Below are 20,095 nucleotides of genomic sequence, written 5' to 3' on the forward strand. Positions count from 1 at the left end.
GTTATTTTGGTTGTTTTCCAGAAACTAACAGTGGTCGTCTTTGAACTCAAAATGGTGTCAAGGGTCAATGTTTGGTTTCTATGCATCATCTCAATTACGGAAATATCCATGTTGAGTATTATTTGGTCATTTTCGGCTGTTTCCTATAAGTTGCCATTTAGCGATTCAAAATGCTGCCTGAGGTCAATTGTTAGCTCATTGCATCATTCTGGTTCCAGAGTTACTCATATTGGATGTTATTTGGTTATTTTAGGCTGTTTTTCACAAAGCGGAAGTCGCCATCTTGGATATCGAAATTATATTTAAGATAATTTCTGGCCTCTGAGCGTCATTCTGGTTGAAGAAACACCCACATTGGGTGTAATTCGCTCATTTTCCGCTGTTTTCCAGGAACCGGGAGTCGCCAACCTAGAATCCAAAAAGGGGTCTTTGAACGATTTCAGCTGCTGTGTATCATTCTAGATCCGGAGACACTCATGTTAGACGGAATTAGGCCATTTCTGGCTGTTTTCTAGAAACCACAAGTTGCCATCCTACAATTCATAGTGGTGTCTGAAGTCGATTTGTGGCTCCAGTGCATCATTACGCTTCCGAAAATACCCCCCTTTTTGGGTGGTATTTTGTCGTTTGCCGCTGTGTTTCCGAAACCGGTAGTCGCCATCTTAGAATTCAAAATGGTATCTGTGGTCGAATTTAGCTCCTGTGTATCCTTCTTCATCCGGATATTATTATATTGGGTGGAAATCGTCCATTTTTGGCTGTTTTCCAGAAACCGGAAGTTGCTATCTTACAATCCAAAATGTTGCCTGAGGTCGATTATGGAACATATTTGTTACCACTAAAAACATTTACCTGCCAAATATGGTTCCATTTAGTTGATTAGTTCGCGAGATGTGCAGAAATTTGTGCAGAAACATGTGCTTCCATAAGAGGGAGGGGCGTCGAACCATTATTTATTACCCTTCAAAACATCCACATGCCAAATTCGGTTTCATTTGCTTGGTTCGTTCTTGATTTTTGCAGAAGTGTATGTTTCATTTGTATTGGACCCCTCCTTTCCAGAAGAGGGAGGGGTCTCAAACTGTCATAGGAACTTTTATCGGGACCAAAAACCCCTACATACAAATTTCCACGTCGATCGGTTCGGTAGTTTCCGAGCCTATATGTATCAAACAGACAGACATTCCGGACTGCATTTTTATATGTATAAATTACAACATCAATATTTTAAAAGGCTGGGTCTGACCGCTAGGTGGATTAATTCAGGTTTTTTAATGCAAAGGTTACTTTGAAGTTTTTTCTCGCATTCTGAAAAGGAAATGTCAGATCAAATATACTCTAATTTTTTTACCTTTGTTCAAACGGAAATACCTAATAAATACTATCAGGGTGGCCACTTTACCGGAAAAACAGGAAAAAGACGTGAACTTTAAATCACCGGGAAAAAGACGGGCAAACCGGGAAATGTGGCTTCATACCGGAAAATTATTTATCTACATATCTTCCGCTTCATTTGCTCATCCATTTCCGAAGAAACTTCCGGGAAACTTGAAAAGCTGTCATAATTTCTTTTAGAAATACAGTCAGGTTTTTTACTCGGTTTTTTATACGCGGGTTTTGTTTACGATTTTTTTACGCGGATTTTTGAATTAACGCGGTTCTCTTTTACGCGATACCACGTTAATTCAAAAAAAAAATTTGCGAATTTTCGAATTAACGTGGGTTTGGAACCAAAAACGTCTAAGTGTTTATTTAGTAAAAGATTTAGTAAAAAAAAAACCTCCACCCTCCGAAAGATCCGGAATGAACGTCAAAGAGGACAATTTGAAATACAGTCAGGTTTTTTTTACGCGGTTTTTTATACGCGGATTTTTACGAGGTTTTTTTAACGCGGCTTTTTGAATTACCGCGGTTATTTGTACGCGGATTTTTTACTTAACGCGGTTTTTTTTACAGCGCTAATTTAAAAAAAAAATTCACGAATTTCCGAATTAACGTGGGTTTGGAACCAGAAACGTTTAAGTGTTTATCTAGTAAAAGACTTAATCCAAAAAATACTCTCCGCCCACCGAAAGATTCGGAATGTTCGTCAAAGAGGACAATTATAAATACTGGTTCTAGAGCGTCTCGGGTTTTTTCTAAAGCCCTTCTTGCTGGACAACTTTACGCGGATTTAAAAAAACGTAGTGAGCTGTCCTGACGCATGATATAGAGCCTGCAAGGGTGGCGTGTATCATTCTAATTAGTTTTCTTGGGAAACCATGTTCGAGCATCATTTGCCATAACTCATTTCTCTTAACTGTATCTTACACTGCCTTAAAGTCTATGAAGGTAAGTCTGTAGGTTGAATGCTCGAACTTTCTCGAGGAATTTTGTAAACGGTGTTAACAAGGGTTATGCCCCGATAATTACTACAGTCCAGGCGATGGCCTTTCTTGTAGATCGGACGTATGAGACCTTCCAGCCAGTCCGAGGGTAATTCTTCATCGGACCACACTATCAGCGTAATCCGGTGTAACACACGATACAGCTGTTCGCTCCCGACTTCGCAGTTCGCAAAAATGCTGTCCTTACCAGCTGACTTGCAGTTCCTCAGCTCTTTCACTGCTTTCTCAATCTCGTCCATGGATGGTGGGTCCACAGCTTTACCCACCATCATCCTTTGCCTCAATCACCATCCTGCACCTTTCGACTACGCTGTTTTCTTCACCATACATCCATACAGTGCTCCTTCCAATGCCTGGCCACTTCCGTTCTATCAGTAATCAGGTTCCCCTCCCTATCGTTGCACATGACAGGGACTGACACGTTTCGGTTCCTGATTCCATTAATCATCTTGTAGAAGCTTCTCGCATCGTGTCTAGAGAAGCAACCTTCCGCCTCCGCAAGAATACGCTCCCAATGCTGTCGTTTCTTCCGGTGGTGGAGTCTTTTTTCAGCAGCTCTAGCTTCCCGGTATCTAACATGTGAACTCTGGCGCGATTCTTTTCATCCGTCGCTCGCTGGTATTTAGCGTCAAACCACTCATTGGACGTTGCTGCCGCAGATGTACCCAACACTTCTCCCGCTGTGGTGCTGGTTGTACTGATTGTAGCTAGCCTGAATGAACAGTGGAGGCATAACTGTTCATTCAGGCTAGCTCCAACTTGATCCTCGATCCGCTCATCAACCTTCCGCAGGTACTCTGTAGCCACTTCTCCAGTTGAAGGCCGCTGGATGTTCAACTGTATCCTCCTTATCGTCCTGGATTTCAACACGTTGGACAATCAGGCGCGAATCTTGGATACCACGTGATAATAATCGGAGTCAACGTTTGGTCCTCTAGACGACCTCACGTCTGTAACGTCTGAAAAGTACCGACCATCAATCAGAACATGGTCGATCTGAGAGCATGCCTCTCCATTTGGGTGCCTCCAGGTGTGCTTACGTATATTCCGGCGTGCAAAATAGGTGCTACAAATAGCCATACATCTGGCTGCAGCGAAATTGACAACTCTCAGGCCGTTGTTTGTTTATTTATTTCGTCAATCATATATGTAGACTAGTTACAATAATTTCTAAACTATACACGAACATAAAACAAATTAATTTTGTGTCCTCAGCCTCAAGGACTTGAAATACTGTTTCAGTTTATACCGGGACATCGTAAAGTCAATGGCTTCGCAGTGTTGATTATAAGAATTCATCATACTATTCATAGGTCCATTTTTTGCGTATTCCGTACGATGATGGTTAAGAGCAAATAAACTACGGTGTCGAAGTTGTCGAATGGGTGCATAAAAGTTCAATTTAGAAAGTAGTACTGCTGAGTCAACGTTCTGCGAAACGATATCGTTTACAAATGAAGCCATCGCGTACTCTCGCCGTTCTTTTAATGTTTGAATGTCAATCAACATGCAGCGTGCTTCATATGACGGAAGACGATGTGTGGTCCAACCTAGCTTACGAAGAGCATATAGTAGAAATTGCTTTTGTACTGATTCTATTCTTTCTTCATGTACGCCAGGACGAGGAGACCACACAATGCTACAGTATTCCAGTATTGACCTCACATAGGCAATATACAAAGTTTTGATAGTGTACGGGTCTTGGAAATTATAACAGAAGCGTTTGATAAACCCTAACATGTTGTTTGCCTTGTGTATGATAGTGTTATAGTGGTCGTTCGTAGTAGAGTGGAGGCTTTCTCTACCAATCACGGGGCGGAAGAAGTTCTCCTACACGACTGGCGCATTTGCATCCCCGATGACGATCGTGATGTCGTGCTTTGTGCACTCATTATACGTCTTTTCCAGAAGCTCATAGAACTCCTCCTTCTCTCCATGGGTTTATCGTTTGTCGGTGCGTACATATTTATCAGGCTGTACTTGAAAAATTTGCCCTTAATTCTCAACACACATATACGGTCACTGATCGGCCTCCATCTAACGACACGTTTTATCTGTTTCCCTATGAGCACGAAACCGACTCCCCTTTCTGCTTTCACGCCGTCACTGTTGTAGATGTGGTACTTAAATGAAGTGCCCGCAATAGGATCTACTGCCCGGAATTCGCGTTCTCCTGTTTTCGGCCACCTCACCTCCTGTATGGCAGCATCCTCCACATTCACCTTCTACAGCTCAGCCTTCTACGTTACAAAACTCACTTTCAAAATTTTGTGGCCTGTTTTTTGTTCTGTAAAGCCATATTCAATCTTCGTGGAATGTTTACCCCCAGGTTTTCACGAGTAGAAGTTGAACTAGCATATCACGCTGCCTGTCCGACGTTCCATAAGTCTGTTTTATTCTTTGGATGATGCTTTGCAACCTAGACTTTTCCAATCTTCCACAGAATTTCTAAAGGATTAAAACTAGGATTCTGCGCTGGTCAAATTAATAATCTTATATTTTCGTTTGAAAATCATCTTCGTGTTTTCAATACTATATGTTTAGGATCAAAGAATAAAACAGACTTATGGAACGTCGGACAGGCAGCGTGAAATGCTAGTTCAGCTTCTACTCGTGAAAACCTGGTGATAAACATACCCGGAAGATTGAATATTTACAAAACAAAGGACAAGCCACAAAAATTTGAAAGTGAGTTTTGTAACGTTAAAGGTCACTTTTTCAACGATATGTAGAGAAATAAAGCTAATTTGGATTGTTTTGTATATATATTTCAATAGTGTATTTATTTTTATCGCCACTCCAAAAACACTAACTCACGAAAAAAATTTTCGGAATCACCGACAGAGAAATTTCTCCGTGCCTCTTTGAAAAAGAGGATCATAATGACGTAACATAACATCATACAACAATTAAATTCAGTGCGCAAATACGAAACATTATCCAAAACTGCAAGTGTATTTATTATTTTCTCCATGACTGTATATCTAGATTGTTCGTAGTAATTTACCTTCAGTATGCTACCTTTCTAAGACTGCGATACCTAGTCTCACGACGGGGCTGCCGTCTTAGATATAGCTTGTGAGGCACCGTTCGTAATTCAGCCGCCCGCTTCGGGTCAGACGCTATTGTACGCCGCCCCTAACATGTGGATACAGCCGCGTACGACCCCCCTTCCCAGTCAGCATACGACCATAGTTTCCACCGGGGGTTGGTTACCCGATCTCCTCTGAGGTTACTCGTATTCCAATTGGCACCTCATGGAGGTTGGAATAAGAGTTGCTGGACAGAGGTGACTGACCACAATGGAGTCTCAAGTGACACGTGCCCAGCCATTTACCAACCGTTACGGATGTCATATTGAACAAAAATAAAACAAATGAAGGTGTCTATCTCTGAGCTAACATAAAATTACCTACAACTCTGCCAAAGACTTCACTTTGATTTGACAAGTAATAAAAAAATAAAATTTTCATCCCTCTAATAGGGGGATTAATCAAAAATCTATTTGCATCAAAAGTTGCCATTTGAGATCTACAAAAACTTTTTCGAATACACTATAGCATTTAAATGGAATTTGGAGTTTGCCGAGATCTGTAATAGTGATTTTTTGGGGTTGGAACCGCCAGTGCACAGTGGTCCAATAAGGCAAAAAGTGGAACTTAATTCCATAGCGACTTTCACCTTCATCCTAGCTTAAATTCGTACACAAATTACGTAACGCTAAAAACCTAGATTTCAGACCTCCTCCCCCCCCTATGTAACGATAAATAACGTTCGATATGACTCCCCCCCTCTGAAATTACGTAACGCTGGATAACCTGTCCCCCTTCCAAATTTGCAATTTTGAGCAAACATCTCAGTTACGTAACGGGCTCAACTACCCCGCCTCCCCCCTATGTAACAATAAGTAACGCAGACTTAACCCCCTCCCCTTCATGCGTTACGTATTTTGTGTACGACGCCAAAGTGTCTTCGGAATAATTGTTTGTATGAATGACCCGCATAATCGCAAGTTGTCAAAAAGTATGAAAAGTTTACTATACTAAAAATAAAAAAAAAATATTTTTTTTTGTGTTAAAAGATAGAAGAATAGTTTATGCAGCAAAGTTGTAGAAGATTCAAAAATATGAAACTTTGTTGAACAAATGAAAACCCTATCTTTTTTCGGTACAAAGTTATGAAGTATATAACATGGAACTTACTCAAAGGTTAGTTTTTTGTACTTAACTTTTGTTAGTTGCATTTTACACGAAAGTACTGTTCAGAGGTTGTGTTAGGACAAACAAAATACACATTTTTGCCAAAGGCCATATATCTGCAGGACTTTTCCTTACAAAGATATATCATATTATAGCTTATTTTTTCGATAATTTCAAAAACGTATAGGTTGAAAAGGGGCAAGTGGAATCATGATGTTAATACTTTAAGGTTCCATTTGTCCCAATCCACCCACATTAAAGTACGGCGAGCATATGTTACAGTAGGTTTTCATATATCCAAAATACTAACTTTTTTGTGTTTAGAGATAGACGAATGGTTAATTCGGCAATGTTTTAGAACGTGTAAAAATATGAATCTTTGCTGAACAAACAAAATTCCTATCTTCATTGGGTACAGAGTTACAGAGTATATTCTGTAAAAGTTACATAAAGGTTAATTTTTTGCACGTAACTTTTGTTAGCTACATTTTACAAGAAAACGTTGTTCTGAAGAAGCATTTGGGCATACAAAACACACGTTTTTGTTGAGGGCAACACATCTCCAGGACTTTTCCTTACAAAGTTATAGCATGTTTTAGCTTATATTTTCGATAACTTTAAGAACGTATAAAGTAAAAAGGGGCAAGTAGAATCATGATGTTAATACTTTTTCTCGAAGTTTAGCTCGAGCGCTCAGAACTGTTATAAGTTCCATCTGTCTCAATCCACCTTTATTCTACACGTTGTTAAAGTTATCGAAAAAATATGTTGAAATGTGCTAAAACTTTGTAAGGAAAAGTCCTGGAGATGTGTGGTCTTCAACAAAAACGTGTGTTTTGTATGCCCACATGCTTCTTTAAAGCAACGTTTTCTTGTAAAATGTAACTAACAAGAGTTAAGTACAAAAAACTAACTTTTAAGTAACTTTCATAGAATATACGCTGTAACTCTGTACCCAATGAAGATAGGAATTTTATTTGTTCAGCAAAGTTTCATATTTTTGCACGTTCTAAAACATTGCCGAATTAACCATTCCTCTATCTCGTAACACAAAAAAGTTAGTATTTTGGATATATACCTACCTAAAAAAACCTACCTAATAAACCTACTGTAGCATATGCTCGCCGTACTCTAATATGGTCGGATTGGGACAAATGGAACTTACAGGAGATTTTAGTACTTTAGTCTAACTTCAAGGAAAAGTATTGACATCATGATTCCACTTGCCCCTTTTTAACCTATACGTTCTTGAAGTTATCGAAAAAAATAAGCTGAAATATGATATAACTTTGTAAGGAAAAGTCCTGGAGATATATGACCTTTGGCAAAAATGTGTGTTTTATGTGTCCTAACGATTCCTCTGAACAATACTTCCGTGTAAATTGCAAATAACAAAAGTTAAGTACAAAAAACTAACTTCTAAGTAAGTTCCATGTAATTTACTTTATAACTTTGTACCGAAAGAAGATAGGATTTTCTTTTTTTCAACAAAGTTTCATATTTTTGAATCTTCTACAACTTTGCTGCATAAACTATTCTTCTATCTCTTAACACAAAAAGTTATTTTTTTTATTTTTAGTATAGTAAACTTTTCATACTTTTTGACAATTTGCGATTATGCGGGTCATTCATACAAACAATTGTTCCGAAGACACTTTTAAGCTAGGATGAAGGTAAAAGGCGCTATGGAATTTAGTTCCACTTTTTGCCTTATTGGACCACTGTGCAGTGGTTGTTCGTGAGCGGCATGAAAAACAAAAACGCTGTGTCTGTGTGCAAGAAAACATCGTACTATGTGGGATAGGAAAAGTAGGAAAAGAGATGACTAACGATTTGTCATTATGTGAACGAAGAAAAATTTCCCTCTCCTAGACGGGACTCGAACCCACAATCTCCGATGTCTCCGGTATGGTGTTTTGGCCAATTAAACTACTGGGGAGGTAGTTTCCCCTAAGACTCATATCGATCACCCTTATCTATTGTGTCATGTTCCAAGTACGCCTCGATCAACACACACTGTGTCAGTTATTTTTGTAACTGAGAGACAGCCGCTCTCACACTTTGCATAGCGACTTACTATATTTAACATACCTACATACAGTCGAATCCCTCTATAACGACACTTTTTATAGTGACAAATCTCGCTATAGCGACATTCTCAACAGTCCCTTCTGTTTTATACTAAAATTCTTCGGTTTATTGCGACATTTTGCTATCACGATCTTCCTCTATAACGGCATACCAAAACACATACTTGTCATTCTTTATTACGACAATAGTACAGTCGAATCTCTCTATAACGACATTGCTGAATCTATAACGACATTCTCAACGGTACCTTCTGTTCTACATATGCAAGCATTCTTCGTACTGTTGCGACATTTCGCTATAACGACAGTCCTTGCGATGTCGCTATAAAGGGATTCGACTGTACATACATTGCCTACTTTACAACTTAAAATGTTAGTCATCAGACAAAAAATGTTTTTAGTTCTTGAAGCAAATTAATGTTTTGCATGTTGTTTTTATTTCCGTTTTCGTTTTCGTTTATTTCATTATCACGAAAAAATTGAAGTACCTAAAATTATTTTTAATTTAGAATTTCTGTAGAAAAAAATATAACCAAAATAGTAAAACAGTGTTTGATATGAAAAAGTTTTTGTTAGATTTTTTTAACAAGAGTGCCCGCTTTGTTTTGTTCAGAAGAGTTTTACGTAAATAAATCATCTATCTGAAAACCCAGTTTGAAAGAAATCTGAGAAGTTTGTTTATTTTAACGATTATCTGTTATTAAGTTGATTTGTGCTTAATTTTGATTGTTATTTTTCAACTTATAGTTATCTGATGTTTCACAACTTGGTTTGGTTGGTTTGAAATCAGCTTTGATAGTCATTAAAATGAGTGAATATCGCTCTATAGTTGCTTATATTGTATTAGGGGAAAGCAAAGTTGTGTATAAACCCGTGGGGGATGTACGAACATCATATTTTTTATTAATTTTTATCGGCCATCCCAAGAACTTACCAACCTATTGGTTCTATTGGTGCTGCATATTAGCTTGTAACTGACAATAAGTGAAATTCTAAGCAACTCTATTCTACTTCCAGTGCTCTTCCCATGATATGCTTTTCGGAAGTCACAGTAAACTAGATTTTTTTCCAGAGTTGGGGATTCTTTATTATTCTGTACTTACAGTTAAGGAATTCAATTTGTTGTTCAAACAAGAGGTTTGTTCGTTACAGCAAACCTCGAGTGCGTCTTGAAAAGACTATTCAAGCTGTATCCCGCAGAGTAAGGGTGTAATTAAATTTCAAGAGCACGAATCGAAGGAAGTTGTGCGCTAAAAAGCAATCAAACATACATACATCGTATCCTTTTAAAGGCTGTCCTATAGAAATGAGAATGAAAAGCAGGAGAAAAGTTTTATTCAAACTCATTTATTTCATGCAAAGGGTTAACTTAAGTCTTTAACATGAGGCTAGTGATTTTTATCATACGCTTCGTGGTCCACTGTGGGGCGCAGCTTAGTTATGACATTGAAACGTTGGATGGTTGCCACATCGATTTTTCTTTTCGTGTGCTGCTTGGTGGTCTTCCAGTTATGCTTGTCTACCGTGGAGCACAATAAACCGAGAAAGATTTGTCAGGTTCCGGCATTTGACACATATTTTGGCTCTCCAGTAACTTTAGTGTTTTCTTGGCATCCATCCGAAACACGTATTTCCCACTAGAATGACGCTTTTGAAGAAATGAAATCAGTATTTTGTACAAACACTTTCTATAGTACACATCATGTTGAATCCAAAACTATCGGATATTGTGATGTACAACATAACCTTCAAATCGAACAGGTGCTTGAACTTGCACTTTCGGGAGAGTCGTCTTTGGTGTAGAATCGGTCCTTTAACTTTGTTGGGCAGCCGCTCTCTTTCGGGCTACTGTCATGGATGCCGGTATTTGGTTGATACCGGAACATATTTCTTCGAAAGTTATGGTTCTGATGGACAAACATAGGAATCATTCTCATTCCAGTTTTGGTTCCCTTGTAAGCTTCCAGCTTTAACATTATTATTTAATTTTCCTAAGATTTCCTGTCATTTATCTAGTAAAAATATCTCTGTTATAAAGAAGAAATATGTGTCTGAGTTCAAAACACAAAAAAAGTAACTAACAAAAAACTGAAATGCCAGAAGAAACCATTTGATCATCACTTTTTTGTTGCAAGAGATTACGATAACTTTTGCATCTGAGAACCAAGTACGAAGCTAGAAACTACTTCGTTTTTCCTAATCTGCATAAATTGCATATTCTGCGGTTATGTCAAGTGTCATGTTCATTTACTTTTTATATGTAGTGTAGTGTGTTTTCCTAATGTGACGCTGAAATCAGCACTGATTTCGTAATCCATTAAACAGATTGCCACGACGAAGCAGTTCACATGCTCACCGCTTTAATTTCCTTCTAATCTGGACCAGTAGATATGCAGTTTTCCTGAAATTTGTTTGACTATTATATTTTTGGAATAACTTATTCGCATTAAATGCGAAGTACACGGAAACGGGGAATTATTCTCCTAGCTTAACATTATGTAAAATACCTACCCTTACTTTCAATCTCTGCGAAACACTACTTCTTACATAACCAGCCTGCAACTTATATCCATTGTTTCCATGGTTACAGATTATCCCACTGCAACGCTCTATCCGGTTTGGTAACGTGCCGCGAACTAGTATGGATCACTCAGAACACCACGACTACAGCCAAATCCCGATGAATCTGTCGGCGGGGGCAAATGTGCACGATGGTCACCATGCCGCAATGGATCACGGTTCGCACGGTCATACGGTATCCGATAGTATAGAATTAGCGATAGACCGTCATGCCGACGGTAGCCACGGAGGGCACAGTTCCGGGGCGGGGGCCACGGTTCACCACATGATGTCGATGGCGGTAAGTAAAGTAACTGGTTTTGACAGTTGAGTTGAGAATCGAATGCCAGTAGCCTTGCATTCTATTCTACAAAAAGTTATTTATTGGGTGTGTTCAACAAAAAAATTGTTTTTTCAAGGGTTGTGGTTTATCATAGTCATTTCAACTCTGAAGCAGCTGCTTTGAACACAAGTAGGTACGCTCTCTAGGCACAATAATGCTCCATATAATAACTTAAAAGACCACATCCAGTTGTGGTTAATAGCTATTAAAGTGCCGTTCTGTGTTTCGCTTTCACTGCTGTTGTGAGTGTTAGAAGACTGTGAATGTCTCATTCTTATAGCACTGCTCAGAGCTAATCTAATTTGGTTGTGGTGTGACAAGCTCTGATATATTTGATTTTGTATAGAATGATTCTTGTTTAAATAAATTAAAATTTAATCCATGAATTTCGGTGCCTATGTTTTGTTCTGAAATTAATGACGATCAAATGCGACAATCAGCATGAGTGTTACGTGACATAAATCTTACTGATAAGCTATTACTGTTCTGATTCTGGCCACGTTCGGTAACAATGAGGCCTCATCAACCATCGAAATTTGTAGCTCTCGGTAATGTAATTTACCAACCGAAAAGTTTGATGGCAAAGCTAGGTAGGTGTATGTGAATGGTGCAAAAAGCCTCTCCCACTTACCTTTGTTTGCCTCACCTTCTTCGATGAACATGGAACCATTATGAAAAGTTTCTCGTTGCTTGGAAGGTTCATCCTAATTTGGTTCATGCCGCCAAATGTAAGCTACGAACCTCATCGATTCCATTTCAAAACGTTTCTAGCTTTTCTCTTCGTAATGCTTTGCTGAAAGCTGTAACTATACGTAACCATTCGGTCAGCTCCTGAAGCTAAGATCATTACGAAATGCAACAGGTATGCGAGCTTCTGACAGCGCTTTTTATGTTTGAACAGTTCTCGACTATTTTTTACATTGAATCAACATGATTCCGAAAAAAATAATTGTGCTGTTAGTTCTAAGATCCAGCAGCCGCTGAAACTGCTAGATTATCATAAAGCTACTGTACCATGAGTGTGAACCAAACGTAAAAGTGAAACCCTTGATCTCCAATGGCAGTTGAAAGTGTGTGAACTGAATGCTGATCGCAGGATTTATAAGTTTTGTAAAAATTAATTGACAACCCAATCGCAACCCTAAACAAGTTGTGCGTTGGATGCGGGTCTTGATCGACGATGAAACCAATGCGGAAACCAATTTCAACCAAATCAAATTCTTCAATGCTCAAGCTCGCGATGAAGTTTTCTAACAAATTCAAGTTTATTTGCGAGGATAAGTTTGTGGAAAAATATGGAAAAGATTTGTTTTTGTGGCAAGAAAACCAGTTTTTTTTTTCATGGATACTATCATGAATAAAGCGGATTTAGGGTATGAAATGGAATAATCGGAATCCACTACAGTGCTTTTTCGCTTTTATCAACAGTCGTTTTTATCACTACTTGCCAAATTCACGCTCGATTTTATCACGTTTTTTTTTTCGTTTTTATCACGCTTTTTTAAAAATAACTTCAAATCAAGAATAATGTACTTCCAGTTGTAGAAAATGTATTCGAAACATCATTTTCATTTGTGCCTTGTGTCCTTGCATGTGTATAGTTTTATAAACTCAATTTATTTGATCAATTTTCTGAGGCAACCAAGTGTCATATCTGTTACAAATAGTTTGTCATAATTTAGAGAAAAATGTACCGTGAAATACGTATTTCATTGTTTTTGAAGCAAAAATTACGTATTATTCGAGCAGTTGAGAAAGAAGATCTGTTAACAACTTAAAAATCCCTACAGTTCGGTCCTCATAGAGCGTGGTTTTAAAAATTATAAAATCTAGCGGCTCCACAATTTCACATAAACAAGCATTAGACTCTGCTAGCTATGCTAAAGAATGGGCAGTACAAATCATATTGATATGGCATGTATAATAGCCGTGAGAAAGCCCGCGAAAATTCAATAGAGAAAAATATCAGAAACTAACCTTTTCTTGTTTATTCATTTGTATCTTGAAATTATATTCCATTCAACTATTCAAGTCCATCATTTTACTCAAAATATCATAAATTTCAATTGAATCCAACACAAAAAATTCAATTTTTATCATTTCGCTAAATTCACGGTTTCGTCAAATTTTTTTTGACCGTGATGAAATCGAAAACGCACTGTATTTGCGTTAGTCGAAGAAGACGGACCCTAAGCTTCTGAATTTAGATCAATATCAGGTTTAATGAAGGGGTTCTTATTTGAGCAACAGACAGCTTTACTTTTAAAGTCGGATAAACAGTATACATCCTCTGGTGTGCTTCAAAGAAGCAATTTTGGTCCACCGTTATTTGTACTACTTTTCAAGGATGTGACGATACTTCTTGCGAATGGTGGAATCCTAATTTATGCTGACGATTTAAAAATATACCTCATCATACGAAATGAAACCGATTGCAGGAAACCCCCAAAGCTACTGGATAACTTCGTGTATTGGTGCAAGCCAAACTTTTTGAAATTGAGCTTGTCGAAGTGTTACGTGATCTCATATCGGCCACTCAAAAGACCTTCTCAAAAGAGATTCTCTACAACTACGTCATAGATAATCAGGTACTTGAACGATGTGATGAAGTCAGAGATCTTGGCGTGTTGCTAGACTACCAACAACCAAGCCAATCGTGAGTGATCTCACCTGCTTACGTGTCCTCATTTGCTCCCTAGTTCGATCAATACTCGAGTTTGCATCTATCGTGAATCCATTCCGCACAAGTTTATCCGTCGTGCTGTGTTTAGTGCTGGAATTTTGCGTGCAGAAATCTATAGCTTCAGTTTGCTAGAGTGCACGAGAATTTATGCCGAGTACTGCATCTACGACAACTTATTCCGCCAGAACGGAGGAGCATCCTATATGGTAACAAAGAATCAGTGAAAGCTTCTCGCAGACGATTTCAAGAAGGTTATCACGTCTTCGATTTCATTGCATTATGTGACAGTTTCGGCAACGCTTGTGGTCTGCAGTCTACTGCAGAGGCGGTTTAAAAGCAGAGAGAGGATCCAGTTTCGTGCTAATAGAGAAACAGATAAGCGTGTTTTTAGATGTACGCCGATCTGTGATCATATTGAGAATTGAAGACCAATTCACCAATTACAGCCTAATCAATGTGTACGCACCGACCAATGATAAACCTGGTGATGGGGGATCTAGATCGTTATCGGAGATGCAAATGCACAAATGGTCGAGCAGGAAGACTTCTTCCACCCCGTAATTGGTAGAGAAAGCTTCCACTCTACTACAAACGATAATGGCCTAGCACACCTGGTGGCACCCGAATGAGGTGGCCTGATCTCAGATCGACCATGTTTTGATTGATGGTCGGCACTTTTCAGATGTTACAGACATAAGGCTGTAACACGCTGTGATACGTCAGAGCGGAGGGAGATATCAAGCGGCTAGAGCCGCTGAAAAGAGACTCCATCGCCGGAAGAAACGTCAGCACTGGAAGCGTGTTCTTGCGGAGGCGGAAGGCTGCTTCTCCAGGTATGATGCGAGGAGCTTCTACAAAAAAAACCTAAATTAATCAACCTAGCGGTCAGACCCAGCCTTTTTCATTCAAACTTATTATTCGTAAAAATAGATTTACACGAACGCTTGAATCCAATAAAGGTATATTCACTCTTTGGGTTCTAAAATATTGATGTTGTAATTGAAGTATAAATTATGAAATTTTACGTAATGTTAGTGCTTAAGAAATAGCGAAATAAAAGAAATGCCTCCTAATTTCGAACATTTTAATCACGAGCGATACCGGGAACGTTCAAATAGTACGATACCACATTTAAATTATGTTGGGGCTACATATATTGATCTAGTCTTTGAATTTCATTTCTGTCTATAACTTTTGAGCCACATATCAAAATGTTATGAAGTTTGTTATTTGTAAGTTTGAGAGATGACTCGTTTGTATGGCACTAGTTATGTTCAAATAAGTCGTGTAATCTTTGTGATAAAGTCTTTCGTTGTTTTAACAATATAATACATAACGGTTGATTAAGTTCGATTATAATCAAATGAAAAGGGAACGTGTAGGGCAGCCAAACTTTGAAACCACGTGTTCGATCATAATTCATCAGTTAACCCTTAACTAGCCCGTTCATCTGATATGAATATTGTTCAAATCGGTTGTGTAGTTTCTAAGATAATGAAGTTTCGTGATTTTCACATTTCGATACATTACAGACGAAGTTACAGTCCGATTACAGCAAAATTCAATAGGGTGTTTTGAGGCAGCTAGACCTTTCATTTCACACTAATTTTGTGGAAATCGGTTCAACAATCTCTGAGCAAAGTGAGTGAGTTTATGTAGTCTTTGGAATATGTTTCTTTTCATAGCTGCATTTCACATTTTTAAACATAACAGGCAAAGTAATAATCCGTTTGCAAAAAAATTAAATAGGGTCTTATGAGCAGCCTTAGAAAATGTACAGTACTACGACAGCCGTTGGGCGACATCAGTGCTTCTTCCCCAGCAACAGTAGTAACACCAATCAAAACGTAACAGCCGATGAAAATAAAATTGTGCGACTTGCAACGTTGCCGTTGCATTCTCCATGCATTTCAGTGATTACATTACAGTTGCTCTTCTCGCCTGTGCGCGATGCAACGCATGCTGTTTTGTCGCGTTACATTTGAACTCAGGTACATGCTTCGTGACCAGAGATGCCAGACTTTTTTTTGGCAAGTCTGTATAATCCATAAAAATGTCTGTATAAGTCTGTATACCGCTGCGAAAAAAAGTTACCGATACATTGATACCTAATTATTTGTCGACCTGTCAGATTGTTTTGTTTTACTGCTCGTTTTGATTGTTCTTTTTCGAGTCTATCATAGTTGGTCGATTAATCGATAACTAATTTATCTTTTAAATCTAAGTAACACATAGAAGTAAGAGTCTTTCCCGTGATAAAAATCGTCGTTCAACGTAATGTAGCTAAACTAATACATGATGGCAGAAGTCTCGCGGTTATAAAAATAGTACCTTCAAGGTTTGGGACATTTTAAGCAATTCTTCAACGTTGGATATTGCTCCGAATAGAACAAACGGTCTTTTCACCAATATAACCTGCATGGCAATCGATCGAGACAATCAGCTGTTTGTTACTGGGGGCGAAACAGGCAGATCAGTGCCCACGGGGCCGATAAAAACCCCGATAGCCTGACTCGATTCCCGTTGTCATGATTTCACTCTCAAAAACGCAAGATTAATATGTTCTGCAAAGTGTTCAGTTCCTAGTTCACTTTTTCCAGCAACGGCTACAGTGACTTTTGGTTTTTGTGTTCGTTTTTTTGTGTATACTGGTAAAACCATTATGTAGAATATCAGATATCTGTGTAATATTTGTATTATACTAAATGTCTGTATAAAATCTGTAGGCTTATGCGTGTCTGTATCGCAACACAGAAAGTCTGTATAATACAGATTTGTCTGTATATCTGGCATCTCTGTTCGTGACATAGCGAAATGGTCACTGATTTATTTTTCCATCATAGCATGCCTGTCGTTTAAGTTGAGCATTGTTTTCATTGTAAAGCTTATGTCAGTAGATAAAAGGTTATTAGTCAATCGGAAGCGGTTGTGTTTGTGAATAATCTTGAAGGCAAAAAGATTTTCAAATGGAAGATTTGAGTTATAATGTGAGCTTGTTGAGTGAAACGTTTTTAAATAGTGTTGCATCACATGAGAATGATGCATGGTATGCCGAGGGCGCAGGTGATAAAAAAAAGACATTCAGAAGTATCGCGGAGGAATGCATGACCTTAGAAAATGGATTTTTATGTTGTCGCATTGAAGGCAACTCGAAATGTGAATATAAACAAAAGCCCCAGAGATTAGACTGCGGAAATTTTCTACGCCATTTGAGATGCGAGCATATGGAGCTAGCACGCGTGGGCGGCTTGTTTAAAAATGACGGCGAAGTGCCAACGAAGAAACAACGTGTTGGAAAAGTTGCTGTCACCATAGACCATCAAACCGTTGTTGGAGCAGTAATACGATTGATAGGAGTAGAGCATATGCCTCTTAGGAAAGTGGAATCAAAAGGACTCAAGATGCTGCTTGACCCTATATGTAATTTGCTAGGTATGAAGCTGAACGTCAGGAAAGTTGTTGATCATCTAGACGTTTGTGCAAGAAAGATAAAGGAACGGATTCGCGAAGAGGTTAATTCGAAGTTGTTATCAATAAAAATTGATTCGGCTTCTCGATATGGCCGCCACATACAGGGCATTAATGTTCAGTTCTGGAATGGCGCAGAAGTAGTAATCCGAACTCTTGGTAAGCACACACAAGAATTCCTAAACAATAACATAGCCCTACTAACTAAGCAACTTTGCATACGTAATTTTTCGCCATATTAATATTAAAATACATTGAATTTAAAACAAAAATACAATAAATTAGCAATCATGAAGTTGTCATCCTAAATATCAACTTAGTCTGTTTTTTTTTTAAATTCCAGACGACATGTCGATGTTAACAATATGCTGTAGTTCACTTATTGCTCTCTTGAAACGGCATGTAGGTTCATGTGTGAATAATTCCGAGCTCGTTTCAATAAAGTGTTGAAAAATAAATTTGAGACGCCACATAGACAAGAATTGATTTTGAAACAAAATGTTATTTGGAAAACAATCATCGATTTTTGACATACTCTTGCAATTTGATAATGGTGAAATAAATTATTAGAAATTAAATTTAATGCTTTGTTATTTTATTATCATAATTAAAATACAATTACAATTTTTAATATATTATTATTATTATTATTGATAATCAATTAATGAATTATGAGCATCATCGAAATTATGTCATATCATATTATATTATATAATTGTTATTATTTTATTGTTTTTATTCTGAATAGCAATGCTCGAGCTGACGGAGAGGCAAACAGCCATTGTTATCAAGCAGAAAATTCAAGAAATTCTTGTAGCGTACGATATCACTTCTGAACAAATCATTAGTGTAACCTGCGATAATGGGGCAAATATGTTGGCAGCTGTTAGACAGCTAGACCAAGATATGCACGCATCAAAGCTCCAACAATCCATGCTTGAGAGCGACGATGAAAACGATGATGAGGACTTTTTGGGTGATATTATTGAGGAGTTTGCCCCGACAGTAAATTTAGTTCAATGTTCCGTCCACACTCTGCAATTGGCGGTGGTTGATGTGGTGAAACCGAACGACGACCAGCATTACGAAAGTTGCGAAAAATTGCAGAAAAGCTTTATACAAACCTTCGTTTGAGATGGAGAAGTTCCTCTTCCACCGCTGTACGCGAAAACTAGGTGGGGAGGAATTTACGAAATGATCGTCAATTTCTACGACAATGAAAAATTTTAAAGAGATCTAGGAAAAAAGTTCAGCGAGCTTGGTAAGATACCTTGAATCATTACTACTTCTTTTTTGAAAATTATTTATTCATCAATTTCAGATCTATCGAAATTCTGGAATTTTATTCACGAATTCAAAACTGCTTTACACCCCGTTTATATCTGCACTAAGTTGATGCAGGCGAAACATATAACTTTGTCGGAGTTTTTTATCGAATGGCTTCGGTGCATGATGGAACTAAAGCAGCTTACCTCAAGTGACTTAGCTGAATCATTGGTAGCATCGCTGAATAGGAGACTCGAACTTCTCCGCGAAAATTTACCGTTTAAAGCTGCTTTGTTAATTGACCCGAGACTAAACTATTTATCTTCAACTGTTCTCTCTCTAGAAGAAAAGCAAGAGGCTAAAGTATACCAATCAATCTTTTTTATCTATTTTTTGATCACGCTAACAATTTTTTTTATAGCGTTTCATCTTTGATACATATGAGCGAATGAAATCTGTTAAACCTAAACAATCATTGGATGCAACCGCTCCTGCCGAAAATAAAAACACATCAAACAAACCTCTTTGGAGGTTCGTTCCCATCTACCGGTTCTGAATCCTCAGAGAGCAAACTTGAAAAACAAGTCAGCTCTTTGGATTTGGAATCACATAAACCACACAGCTTTGACATATGGAAGCACTGGAAAGAACGAAGAGATTCGCATCCTGAGCTTTCGAAGTTGGCCCTCGCTATTTTATCAAATCCAGCAACCCAAGCCTCTGTCGAGAGAGCATTTAGTGCTCTAGCACTTGTGTTGTCAGATGCCAGAACAAAACTGAGTGAGGAAAATTTATCAAAAATTTTAATTATTAAATTGAACGAGGAGTTACTAGATGTCATTGTCCCTTATATGAACGATTGGAAACAATTCAAAGGATTGGATACACTCGCAAAAATAAAATTTCTAAATAATATACCTGAGATTGTGTAATTATTTGTTAAATTCCATTGCTCGTTTTTTTTTTTTATTTTATTCGTAAAAATGGCCCTTTGTCGCACGAAACGAACACTAGATTTTTAGCAGATTTTTTGTCTGCGTTTGCTAGCTGTTATTTCAAACCTAGTGGCAAACTTCTATATGAGAGACCCAAACTTTACT

The 20,095-nt window shown here is 38.0% G+C and overlaps 1 protein-coding gene and 1 long non-coding RNA gene across 5 annotated transcripts in view; both read left to right on the plus strand.

Moving 5' to 3' along the window:
* LOC129732673 (high affinity copper uptake protein 1) overlaps positions 1 to 20,095 on the plus strand; it is an 80,795-nt gene that overhangs the window by 36,457 nt on the left and 24,243 nt on the right. For all 4 annotated transcript variants that reach the window (XM_055693756.1, XM_055693755.1, XM_055693753.1 and 1 more), the window contains one exon: positions 11,267 to 11,536. In XM_055693756.1, coding sequence (XP_055549731.1) covers positions 11,318 to 11,536 — 219 coding nt within the window. In that variant the 5' untranslated portion in view covers positions 11,267 to 11,317. The remainder of the gene's footprint in view (positions 1 to 11,266; positions 11,537 to 20,095) is intronic.
* LOC129732674 (uncharacterized) lies at positions 18,511 to 19,903 on the plus strand. The gene is made up of 3 exons (XR_008729313.1): positions 18,511 to 18,990; positions 19,051 to 19,358; positions 19,417 to 19,903. It is a non-coding gene; the product is annotated as an uncharacterized LOC129732674 (long non-coding RNA).

Source organism: Wyeomyia smithii, chromosome 3 (assembly GCF_029784165.1).
Source record: "Wyeomyia smithii strain HCP4-BCI-WySm-NY-G18 chromosome 3, ASM2978416v1, whole genome shotgun sequence".
Lineage (NCBI taxonomy): Eukaryota > Metazoa > Arthropoda > Insecta > Diptera > Culicidae > Wyeomyia > Wyeomyia smithii.